The sequence below is a fragment of the Acinonyx jubatus genome, chromosome B2 (assembly GCF_027475565.1).
Source record: "Acinonyx jubatus isolate Ajub_Pintada_27869175 chromosome B2, VMU_Ajub_asm_v1.0, whole genome shotgun sequence".
NCBI lineage: Eukaryota > Metazoa > Chordata > Mammalia > Carnivora > Felidae > Acinonyx > Acinonyx jubatus.
Window position 1 is genome coordinate 16,108,853 of NC_069385.1, and position 12,508 is coordinate 16,121,360.

The window sequence follows — 12,508 nt, forward strand, 5'->3', positions numbered from 1 at the left end:
GGTTCTTCATTCATCAGTATGATACCTAATCTCATACGTGCATTGTACTTCCATCGAGATTCTCTTTATGGGCTTATCTCTCACACCACATTGTAAATTACCGGAGGCCAAGAAACATGTCCTACGTATCTGATTCCAAGCTTCTACTATATGTTACTTGACATATAGCAGGAGTTCAACGAACGTGTACTCAAGTAAATTATTCCAAAAGACTTAAATAAATCTTCAGTTACTTCTACATAGAACTGAAACTGCCAGATCATTTGCCCACTTTCAGTCTGACCCAGAAATTCTGTCAGATTGCTCTGTCTCTGTGAATTACCTTTTCAAACCCTTGGCCCGTTTCTCTACTGGATTACTTGCTTTAAAAAAATCAATCTATAATCCTTGGTGGTTTATATATACTCCAATTGTTAGTCATTTGTCTATTACCTCTGCAAATGTTTTTTTCATATGCGCTCTCTTGTTTTTTAAATCCCCTATCTTTTATCAGACACAATTTACTTTTAGTAAAAAAATTTTTTTAATGTTTATTTACGTTTGAGACAGAGAGAGAGAGAGAGAGAGAGAGAGAGAGAGAGAGTATGCACTCATGCATGAGCGAGTGGGACAGGGGTACAGAGAGAGGGAAACGCAGAATCCAAAGCAGGCTCCAGGCTCTGAGCTGTCAGCACAGCCCGGACGCGGGGCTCGAAGTCACAGACCGTGACGTCATGACCTGAGCTGAAGTTGGACACTTAACTGACTGAGCCACCCAGGTGCCCCCACAATTTATTTTTAAATGTAATCCAAATTATCAATCTTCTTCTTCTAGGTTTGGGCTTCTTACACAGTAAGAGAGACAGACTTCTATAAACAATGACTTTTCTAAGGGCATACATTTTCCCACAGGCTTCAGATAAACCTAGGTCTCCTGCATTTATCTTCCTTGAGACCATGTTAAAATGGGGCTCGTTTGGTTTCCCTTTTGTCTGAAGCCCCCAAACAGCGTCAGTTGTTCTCGCACTAAAGGCTGATACTAAACCTAGCAACATTTGCAAAGACATTGTTTGGAAACAGATTCTGCATCCTTTAGCCCAACAGCTCCCTTGAAGTTTCAAAGTTAGAAGCCACGAAAGGATTTCTTCAAAGAAAATGACCAGGGTGCAGAGTCCCACTGCCCACCCCCCGGTGGAAAGGGTGCAGAGCTAGAGAGTGAGGCTTTAGAAGCAGGACTGGAAAGGCTCACTGAGGCAGAGACCCACAGTGGTCGACTGGGGATGAGTAAGCCTGCAGGCTGAAAGGAAACAGCCCCTGGCAAAAGAACAGAGACTCAAGTGAGACGTGTAACTGTGCTCCCACCAACGGGAAGAACACGGGTTGAAGGTCTATGATGCCTGGAGATCAGGTATTGAATTAGCAGCGGGACTGTCTAAAAAGGATATTGCCCGGAGGGTTTCTGCCAAGAGTGCGGGTCCTCTGCTGGAAGAGACCGGATGGGTACCACTGAATGTCAAAGCTTCAACCCTGAAGGGGCCAGAGGCAGACTAAGGGACTAAGGACAAGATGATGGGGGACAGAGAAGAAGCCACCTTTCCCTTCCCGTTATCGGTCAAAGGCAGGTCCAACGTAAGAGAGAGGAAAAGCTTAAATATGAATGAAAGTTGGAGTTTTCTTATTTTTGTGCGAGACGGCACACACGCTTTTTAAAATTAAAATTAAAATGAGACTATTCTTATGGCAGAAAGTGATTAGAGGAATTACAAAATTTTTTATTTAGAATTTCAGTTTTGTAAGATGAAGAGTCCTTGAGATGGATGGTGATGATGGTTCTGTAATAACATGGAAGCATTTGACTACTGATTGGTACACTTAGTCATGGCTAAGACGATCAATTCTATGTTAGATGGATTCTCCCACAGTTAAAAATAAACTCACTAACCAAAGGAAAAGAAGAAACAAAAGAAAAAAAGGGCAAGTTAACCTTTATTAGTCACGTATTAGCAACGGAGAGGATGATAATAATAAGTGGTTTAGAATTGCTGAGTCTCACCCCATGTCAGGCACTGTGCGAGGGCTTAGCGTGCACAGTCTCGCTTAAACCTGATTTCAAAGCTGTGAAGCGAGTCTTATATAGAGCCCTATTCTACAGATAAGGAAACTGAGGCTAAGAAGGGTTAAGTTACCTGAAGTGACCCAACTTGAAAGGAGCCAGATACCGACTCTTGAGCCGGTCCCCTAAACCATCTGGCCGGGGACAGATTTCCGGCACTGACTTCTCCCCCGCTTACAGCCCCTTAAGACTAGAAGAGGTCACAGAAATCATCAGCGAAATCACTGACACTTCCCTGGTCCTCCATGGTTTACACAGCAATTCCTCATTTGATAGTACTCATTAAATTACTGCAAGGTATTCTATTACCAAAAGAGGAAGGTGAACCCTGGAGAAGTTAGGTAACTACCAGTTAGGGTCATGATCCCACAGCTTCGATCTCAGGGTCACGGCTGCCCATCCACACGCAATTCGTCGTCCGGTCCAGCTTCTCACTTTTCACGTGAGAATGTCTCCCAGGGACACGCCCAGAGAGGCTAATGGTGTGTCCAAGGTCACACGGGAAGCTAGTATGTTTTGCACGCCCCCTCAGCATACACCTTTAAAGATGCTTTGCCACGGAAACGCATATTCTAGAAATATATGAGGACAAAGTAAAGATCGGTACAGAGAGCTCTGTTGGCACAAAACAGAGTGCTTTCTTCTAGAAGCTCTTTTATTTGTGGAGTGGATACGTCAGGACCACCACTTCACAGAAGCACCCCGCTTTTCAGTGCCTGCCCTGTGCAGACTCCTTGTCCATTAGCTCTGCAATTATGCTGTGATCGATCGAGCAAATCCATTTCGACGGCATGTCTAGCCAGTCTTATAGTGGATTTGGTACCCCAGCAGCCAAGTACAGACCCGGAGGAATGAACCACATAAATTCTCATTTGATCCCAACTGCATGCCTACAGGGAGTTCTTAAAAACAGTCTCAACAACCCTGAATGAACTTTATAATGGCTGGGCAGAAGAGTGCAGGGCTCAGAACCTTTTCTAGTGAAAGAACTCACTTCTCTGAGGTCGATAGGAGGCTTGTGATTAGCGCGAAAGCCGCGACCGTGAGACTTGACGATTACTGGCACCAACGTGGCGAGTGGAAATCACCCGTTGGCGCGTGAAGATCTGCCAGTGCGGTCTGTCTGATGCCAGATTCTGGCGCTTAGACCAAGACTCCTTGTTACCTGTTTGTCTTTTGTTGCCGTAACCTCGCGGGGGGCATCGGGGCAGCAGTGCCAGAGCCCATTCTACGGTAGTCACCCCCCATTTCCGTCTGGAATGGCCAATGGAAACCAAAGAGAAGCAGACACCGCCAAGGGGAGCTTGGCAGCAGCAGAGAGTGTGAAGTCCTACCAGTGAAATCTTCCAAGTCCATGGGCAGCAGTCTCCCCTCCGTCAGACACAAACTAATCCTCCGATTTGAGGAAGAGCAAACTGATTTCTACTGCTAATGACGGCAGACGTCTGGTACTTCTGTTACTCACACACAGGATGACAACTCTGTACCTACGCTCCACGAAGGCCGGGCCGGGTCTGTTTCGCTCGTTATGTGTTTCCAGGCTCCGAGTGGCACGCCTTGCACATGCTAGGTTCACGATAAATATTTGCTGAATGGATCAATCATCTCACTTGGTTCTCATAATAACTCTACGAGGTTTGAAACCATGTTGTAATCACCGCTTTACAGATGAGAAAACTGAGGCTCAGAGGGTCGCTAAAAATGTGTTCCAGATCGCTCTGCCAGCGAGTGTCAGGCCGCGTATTCAAACCCATACGAACTTGACGTGAGAAGCTACGGTTCCATCGCCACATCTAGTATAGACCAGACCACAGGGCTTTTCCAATACTGAGACCCTCTGTGAAAGGTGGGTCTGAGAGAATATGTTTCAGGTCAGAGTGGGTATTGCTGTTTTTCTGCCACCGATTTTTAGATGTCTTCCATATGCTACAACAACTAAATTTACAAAGAAATGACTTACCCACAAATCCTTCTTCACCAACCAGTTTCAACGCGATTTTGTCAGCCAGCACTGAAGAGTTGCCATGGGCAATGTTAGCAAAGGGGCCAGCGTGCACAAACACAGGTGTTCCCTACGGAAGTTGAAGGACAAATTAAAACCCCCAAAGACAAAGGGAGGAATGAACCAAGGCAGTGAGTCACCGAAGCCATTCTGCTTTTATCAATACTGCACAGTCAATGTACAAATTCTCGGGGCGCCTGGGTGGCTCAGTTGGTTAAGCGTCCGACTTCGGCTCAGGTCACGAGCTCGCGGTTCATGAGTTCGAGCCCCGCGTCGGGCTCTGTGCTGACCGCTCAGAGCCTGGAGCCTGTTTCGGATTCTGTGTCTCCCTCTCTCTCTCTGACCCTCCCCTGTTCATGTTCTGTCTCTCTCTGTCTCAAAAATAAATAAACGTTAAAAAAAATTTTTTAAAAACCCAAATTCTCTCAAAGAAAATAAAAACACCCCGACTCTCCCAAAGGGCCAAATTCCTGGTGTATTCTCCAAGAGTGTCATCCGACATTTAATGCTGAACTAGGAGAAAAGCTGTAAGAATTGATTATTTCCTACTATAACTTTGAGAAAGCACTCAGCTGACTCACTGACTGTGAAATAAACTATTTATCTCCCTTCACGGTATTTGGCATTACAGTTTTTAAAGGAACAGAATTAGATCCTGATGGTCTAGGAGGCTTAATTAGGTGTATTTTTTCCTTCCAAAAGAAGTTAATCACTTCTAGAAAAATCTAAAGAAAGCAAAAAAAAAAATCAATACAATTAATGAGTTGTGTGGAATTGCAGGACAACCATGTAACGTTGAAGTTCATTAGAGCCTATTTTTATATTTACACAATAAATTTGCTCTTCTGATTTGTAAAAATTCTACCTAAGTCTTTCTCATTATTTAACTGGCTTCCATGTTAAAAACCTGGTAACTATTCAGATAATAAAAGCAAAGAAAATTGTCCCTCTTGGTCAAATGCTAGAGCAATTCTTACTAAACAGGCAAAAGAAAACCCCACAACAATATAAGGGAATTATCAAAACCTTTAGATTTAAGTTGGTAAAGAAAATCTGTGAATATATTCACTTTAAATGCCATTTCTACACTTTTCCTTCATCAGGGAGAGCAGACTGTAGCCCTATCTAAAGGAATTTATCCACCTGCAATCAAACGCTCAAGTTTTATTTCGAGCCCAGCCAGGGCCACTGGGGTCTGTATACACGAAGCCATGGCCCCACCTGTGAAAATACAGGCTGCCCCTTTACTGACAGGAGGGAAGACAGGGAGTGATGTGGGGGGGGGGGGGTGGGAGGCTGGGAGTCATGGAAAATTCCCATGAACCATGATGGGCTGCTGGCGGAACATATTTCAAAGATGAGAAAGCTGAACAAAAGCAGGAAGAAAGGCAGTGAAAGAAAAGTCATCTCTGAGAATGGAAAAGAGAAGAGTTTATCAAAGCCACTCTGTGAGTTCTCTATTTACTTTTCTTCCCAAAGTCCTCAGGAGGGACAATGACATGGTCCTCGTGAGGTCATACAAATGTCTGTAAAAATAAAGCTGGGAATCTGAAATCCAAACATAGGTACCGACAGATATATTTATGTGTGTGTTCAGCGTCCAGATCTCTCTGTGTACCTATCTGTAATTTCTCACTTTTGTACAGATGAACCTTTGTTTATTTATTTTTTCAATATTTATTCATTTTTGAGAGGGAGAGACAGAGCACGAGTGGGGGAAGGGCAGAGAGAGGGGGAGACACAGAATCCGAAGCAGGCTCCAGGCTCTGAGCTATTAGTACAGAGCCTGATGCATGGCTCGAACCCATGACCTTCAAGATCATGACCTGAACCGAAGTCTGATGTTTAACCTACTGAGCCACCCAGGTGCCCCACAGATAAACCTTTTAAATGCTCTGAAGAAAACACTAAGTCTCCATCACCATCTCCCCTTGCTGTCCTGGAATATGGCTGCCTGTGTGAAGGTAGCAGAGCCGGGGAAAGCGTAGTGGGGACGTCACAGGCTCCATCCCTGGGAAGGCAGATGCCTTCACTTGTCTACACACAGCAGCACTCAGTGTGTCCACTGGTCTGAGAAGCATCAAACACTGGTCTGGTGGTAGTAGCGGTGACAGGGTGTGACTGGATCAGCATAAACACTTCGCTATTCCTGAGATAACCACTGTGAGGACTCGATCGGCAGTGTTTTAATTGAAAACTAAAGGCCACACAGCAGGTTAATTACTAAGCAGCATTAGAGCCTTGGTTTTGAAATTCCTAGAGCATGGAGTCTGAATGGAAAACTTTATAGATCATTGTTAGACATTCAAATCCAGAGATGCTCACACACTCACCTAATATTTGTGGCTATGATACAGTACACTGAGTTAAATACTTAGTCTAAGGAGCTCTGTGACTGGTCCAAAGATATAGAAATACCTACCATGAGTTCAATACTTTATTTCATATGCAGAACACAGAGGAAAGTAATGCAGGAACCATCTTGGTTTCTCATGATGACAAGGCTATGGATATCCTCCTTAATGGACTTTTCAAATTTTTCCAAAGATTAATACCTCAATTAATCATTTGCTTACCAGAGCCCTAAGAGAGCTTTGTATAAAAGAGCCTCCTCAGGGTTGTGAGTTCAAGCCCCCATGTTTAGTATAGAGATTACTTAAAAACAAGACAAACAAAAAACCCCCCCAAATCTGAATATTTTCCAAACAAGGTGCTGCATATGGCAGTGTGCCTTGAAAAAAGAAAGGAAAAAGAGCTTTCTGCTATGCTGGAAATATTCTATATCCGCACCATCCAACATAATAGCCACTGTCCACATGTGGTTACAGGGCACCTAAAATGTAGCTAGCAAAAAATTTAAAAAAATTTTTTTAATGTTTAGTATTTATTTTTGAGAAAGAGAGACAGAGCACAAACAGGGGAGGGGCAGAGAGAAAGGGAGATACAGAATCCAAAGCAGGCTCCAGGCTCTGAGCCATCAGCACAGAGCCCGACGCGGGGCTCGAACCCACGAACTGCAAGATCACGACCTGAGCCGAAGCTGGATGCTTAGCCAACGGAGTCACCCAGGTGCCCCCCCAATTTTTAAAAAATAACTATATAAATAGAAAGGTAGCTCATACGACTGCGGAACCAAATTTGAAATTGTATTCAATTTAAAGTAATTGAGATAAAAATAACCACGTGTGGCCAAGGGCTACCATATTGGACAGCACATGGATACATATATGGCTCACTCAGGGTTAAAATGTTAAGACATTTCCATTTCTCTGTCTTCTTAAAATATTCCGCAGGGTGGGGCGCCTGGGTGGCTCAGTCGGTTAAGCGTCCGACTTCAGCCCGGGTCACGATCTCATGGTCCGTGAGTTTGAGCCCCGCGTCAGGCTCTGGGCTGATGGCTCAGAGCCTGGAGCCTGCTTCCGATTCTGTGTCTCCCTCTCTCTCTGCCCCTCCCCCGTTCATGCTCTGTCTCTCTCTGTCTCAAAAATAAATAAAATAAACGTTAAAAAAAAAAATATTCCGCAGGGAAGTTCTTACTCTGGCCATACATGAGAATCACCTGGGATACCCAGGCGCTACCTCCCTGATATTCTGGTTCACTTGGTCTGGGTGGAGCCTAGCATTAGTATCTCTAAATCTTTCCAGGAGATTCTAACGTGCAGCCAGGACGGAGAACTACCGGTCTCCTGGCAACCAGTAGTAAGGTAACCCCTGATAACCTGCTAGGGGACCAACAGTCAAGGGTATTCAAACATGATCAAAGCACCATCTATATACTGAACAATGGTTTTAACGTTACAGGCTGACTTACATTCCAAGTGCCACTCGTTAGCCAGGTTCATTGGGAATGGTTAGGACCCACGTAGCAGAGTTCATAAATGCAGGTATTTTAACTGAATGCTGTTTTGTTATTTTTTTAAACGATGCCCATTGTCTGTTAACGTAATGACAAATGGCCTGGTCTTAAGTGAAAAATGGACACAAAATGTGAGTACGAGAATCATTTGGGAGCAGCCCGGCCCACTGACTCCTTCCCTAATGGAACTAGACTTTTAGAATGGGTCATTATCTTATAAAGTGCAGGTAATTTTTAATTTGAGGAAGATAATCATTTAAAACAATAATCTGATGATCCCAAATAATGATGATAACAGTATGTTCATTTTTGAGGGGGAAGTGTTATGAGGAAGCAGGGTCACGTCTCTAAGCTTTTTTCTTATTCACTCAGTTGTTTATTAAACAAATTTGTATTTTTAGGAGCGACGTAGTAAAAGTAAGTAGTCGTTTAATTATTCAACAAATGTTTGCCGAGCGTCTAGTACATGCAAGGCACTTTCTAGGAGCCACAATCCGGTGGTGAACCACGTGGAAGAGGTCCTGCTCTCATCCTGGTGGATGAACAAAGTAGGGACTCTTACGCTGATACTCTCTGACATGCAGAGAATGACAGGACAGTGACAGGACACAGGGACTGGGGCTGGGTTGGACACAGTGTCCCGGGAAGGCCTCTCCAGGATGCTGATATGGAAAGGGCATATGATTTCACTCCTATGTGGAATTTAAGAAACATGACAGAGAACGTAGGGGAAGGGGAAAAAAAGAGATAAAAACAGAGAGGGAGCGAGGCAAACCAGAAGAGACTCTTAAATACAGAGAACAAACTGAGGGGTGCTGGATGCGAGGTGGGAGGGGGAATGCGCTAAATGGGTGATGGGCATTAAGAAGGGCACTCTTTGGGATGAGCGCTGGGTGTTAAGAGATGAATCACTGGATTCTACTCCTGAACCAAGACTACACTGTATGCTAACTAAGTTGCATTAAAATAAAATCTTGGAAAGAAAAAAAATAAAATAAAGGACATGAGTCCTAAAGTACAGGAGGGAACCAGACATGGGAAATCGGGTGTCTGCAAGGGATGTCCCGGGCAGGGAGAGGGAGGATGGGGGAAGAGGCAGGCAAGGGCCAGACCCTGAGAGGTTTCCAGCCAGAGGGAGGACCAGGGTAAACCACCCAAGGCTCTAGGCAGGAGAGCAACAGAGCCTGATTCAGTTTCCGAGCTCTCAGGTGGCGGAGCAGAGAAAGCATTCTGGAAAGGAGAGCGGAGGCAGTGAGGCTAGCTGGGCAGGAGGGTACACTGGAGGCTGGGCACACACACGGAAGAAGCCTCTGCAAGGATGGAGACAGGCTCCAGGATGATTCCTAGGACTTTGGCTAGAACCATGGCCAGGCTGAAACTCAAAGACCCTATTTTATAATTAAGTTTGATATGCAACGGCTCTTAGCAGGCACACCTACGACTCTGAAATTCTGAGGTCAGGAGATTCTGAACGAGAGTCTGGGGGGTCATCATGTGGCTGGCTGATGGTGGGGGAAGGGAGGGCTCACACTCGCCAACATTCAGAAGCTGAGCTGAGGACAGGCCAGCAAAGGGAATGGAGGGGAGGCCAGCAGGAGGTCCAGGGACACAAGGCACCACAGAAGTCAGAAGACCCAAGTGTTCCAGAAGGAAGAAACATTACCTGCGTCAGACCTCGCGAAGAGGCCACATAGACGGGGACAGAGAAACGAACACTTGGTCGCATGGAGCTCACGCTTCAGGAGGCAGAGGCCCCACGGAAAGGTGCTTGCGCTCTCCCCTCCCCGCGCCCTCAACTGCGCACCTTCCAGCTTGGTCTGGTTCCACCATTTCTGTCCTGGTGTCCTGCGTCTGGATTCCTGCTCTCGGCGGGCGCCCCTCCAACTGCACAGCACGTTCCTGACCAAAGGCTTTGCACTAACTGTCACCCTCCGCCCGCAAAGCTGCTCCTCACACACAGCTCGGTCTCTTGCCTTGCTCCCATCTCTGGTCACCAGACACCAGCCAGACACACACACACACACACACACACACACACACACACACACACATCGCTCTCTGCTCCCTTAACCCCTCTGACTTTTCTTCTTCAGTCTTTGCCGGCAGCTGACATGCTACATATCGACACACTTCTCTGCCATCTGTCTCCCCCACTAAAGCACAAGCTCCGAGAGGGCAGGGACTTTGTTGTCCCGAGCCACTGCTCCAAGGCCTGCCTGTGTCGTGTGTTAGATGAATACCGAACCTTCATAATGACCCCATTAAGTTAGTCTTCGGTACCATCATCCCTTCACATGGGAGAGAACAGGCGTGGCCAAGGTCACGGTTAGCGAACGGCAGAGGGTACGCTCAAACCGAGCATTCTATCAGCTGAATGAACGAATAAATGGGTGGATATTGTTTGTCTTGCCCCTTCCTTCTCTGCTGGTTGCCTCCGCCTCCCTTGAGTGACCAGAAAACCAGACTGAAATACGGGTATTTTGATGAGAAAATTTAAGTTTGATGAAGACAAGGGCAGGGCAAATCTTATAAAAGCTTGCCTGGGGAGCATTTCTTGGCACACGCTGCGTGTTTTGCTTGGGGGGGAAACCCCCCCAAACCCCAAACCTAATGGATTATGAAAAGCTAAGTCCAAAAAAGGCAAAACAGAAAACATCACATAAACGTGGCTACATAACTTACTGAGGTGTTAGATATGGCGTTTTAAAGTCTCCACTCCAGTCAATTAGTACTGCATTACCTAAGGAAAGAATCTATAAATACACTTTTAAGTTTGTTTTTTTTTTTGGGAGGACCAAGGACTTTTTCGGATGCTCCCTGCGGGCTCACGTTGGCTGGAAACGCTCACGCTGTGTTGGGGTGCACAAGCGATCCGATGAATGCAAACGCTGTCAACAATTTCTATAAAAAGAAAATCACTTACTTCTAGGGTCTGCATCAGATTTGGTTTTATTGCATCTTTCATCAAAACTGTCAATGCGCCTGTGACCCCCTAAAGGAGAGAGGAAAAAAAACCTGCTTTAAGTGACTGACAAAAGATCATCCGTGCAAAGGTGAATCTCATGGCCACTTCTCACCAGCCCGCCTCGGAGGTGGGCATTCCCACAGGCTGCTCTCAGCTCGGAGCTATGGGTACCACGGCTCTGGCGGCCGTATCCTTCTCTCCCCCACCTGAATGCATGTCACCCATCCTGAGATGTGACGTGATGGAGAAGTAGCAGTCCCTGCTTTTTTTTTTTTTTTAAAAAAAAAAAAACACCTGCCTTGATGGTGTTTAAGAGGCTTGCCATACAGCAGATCTTTCAGTCTGCCTAAAAGTGTCTTCCGGCAATTACACACATTATTTTTTCATTATCAAGATTATACTCTTGCCTGAAGAAATCAGATAAAGTATGACAATAAGGCTATTTACTGAGTGGGAATGGAGAAGGATAAAGGGGAATGTCCTAAAGCACCCATGTTTCTCAAACCGACCAACGAACACTTGGTTTCCCAGTGTTTCATCCTGCAGAGCCAGAGGCACTCAGAAAACTACATTTGGAAGGCTGCTCCTTTTCCATCTCTCATGCTGCCTGTCTGCCCGGAACAGAGTTGATGCTGCCTGTGTATAAAATGTGGCTACTGCCCCCTCCCAGTCCTACAAAGCTCTGGGTGAGGCCCCTACTGTATCCCCTTCCCCATTCCTGGAAAAGACGGGAGAAGGAAGAAACAGGGAAGAAATCTGAGAACAACTGGAAAAAGTGTGCCAAAGAAGACCACAGAGGGAGCTTTAGAGAAACAAAACAAAACAAAACAAAACAAAACAAAACAAAACGAAACGAAACAAAACAAAACCCTTCCACCTCTTCTACAGACACTGGGCAGATGCCTTCAAAACACTCGTCCGTGATTGTAAGGCTACGACAGGAGTAAATGCACGGCAATGTCGCCCGTGAAAGATAAAAATGCCACGAAACATATCTCAATGCATCAGGTGGCAGAATCTAGCCGATCTTCCTCTTTTCAAAATACATGAGTCAATTACATTCTCCCTCCGCGTCAGTGATGCCTCTTATCTTGTTGCGCCCAACACACTGACTGTCATCGAGCCCAAGCAAAGAGAGCAGCTCTGGTCCGTTTGCTGAGTCCAGGGGGACAGAGTGTGGACACATTCCTCCAGAGGATGGCAGAAGCGATCGTCTTATGAGAAACTTCCAGAAGCCATTTATTCCAATTCTCATGGCAATACATAAATCCTTTTGACCACGAGCAAAGTATATAAAAAGTTATAAAACAGGGGTGCCTGGGTGGCTCACTCGGTTAGGCATCCAACTTGGGCTCAGGTCATGATCTCTCGGTTCGTGAGTTCGAGCCCTGCGTCGGGCTCTGTGCTAACAGCTCAGAGCCTGCTTCGGATCCTGTGTCTCCCTCTCTCTCTCTCTCTGTGCCCCTCCCCCCGCTCATGCTGTCTCTGTCTCTCAAAAATGAATAAACGTTAAAAAAATGTGTTTAAAAAAAAGCTATAAAATAGTGAAATGAAAAGATAGATGCTCTAAAAATCCTTCCTTAATTTTTTATG

At 45.6% G+C, this 12,508-nt stretch overlaps 1 protein-coding gene across 3 annotated transcripts in view; it reads right to left on the bottom strand.

The window, feature by feature from the left end:
* The window catches only part of MTHFD1L (methylenetetrahydrofolate dehydrogenase (NADP+ dependent) 1 like), a 187,328-nt gene that overhangs the window by 107,417 nt on the left and 67,403 nt on the right, over positions 1 to 12,508 (bottom strand). For all 3 annotated transcript variants that reach the window (XM_027056637.2, XM_053222106.1, XM_027056638.2), the window contains 2 exons: positions 10,874 to 10,942; positions 4,053 to 4,164 (listed from right to left, as the gene is read on the bottom strand). In XM_027056637.2, coding sequence (XP_026912438.1) covers positions 4,053 to 4,164; positions 10,874 to 10,942 — 181 coding nt within the window. The remainder of the gene's footprint in view (positions 1 to 4,052; positions 4,165 to 10,873; positions 10,943 to 12,508) is intronic.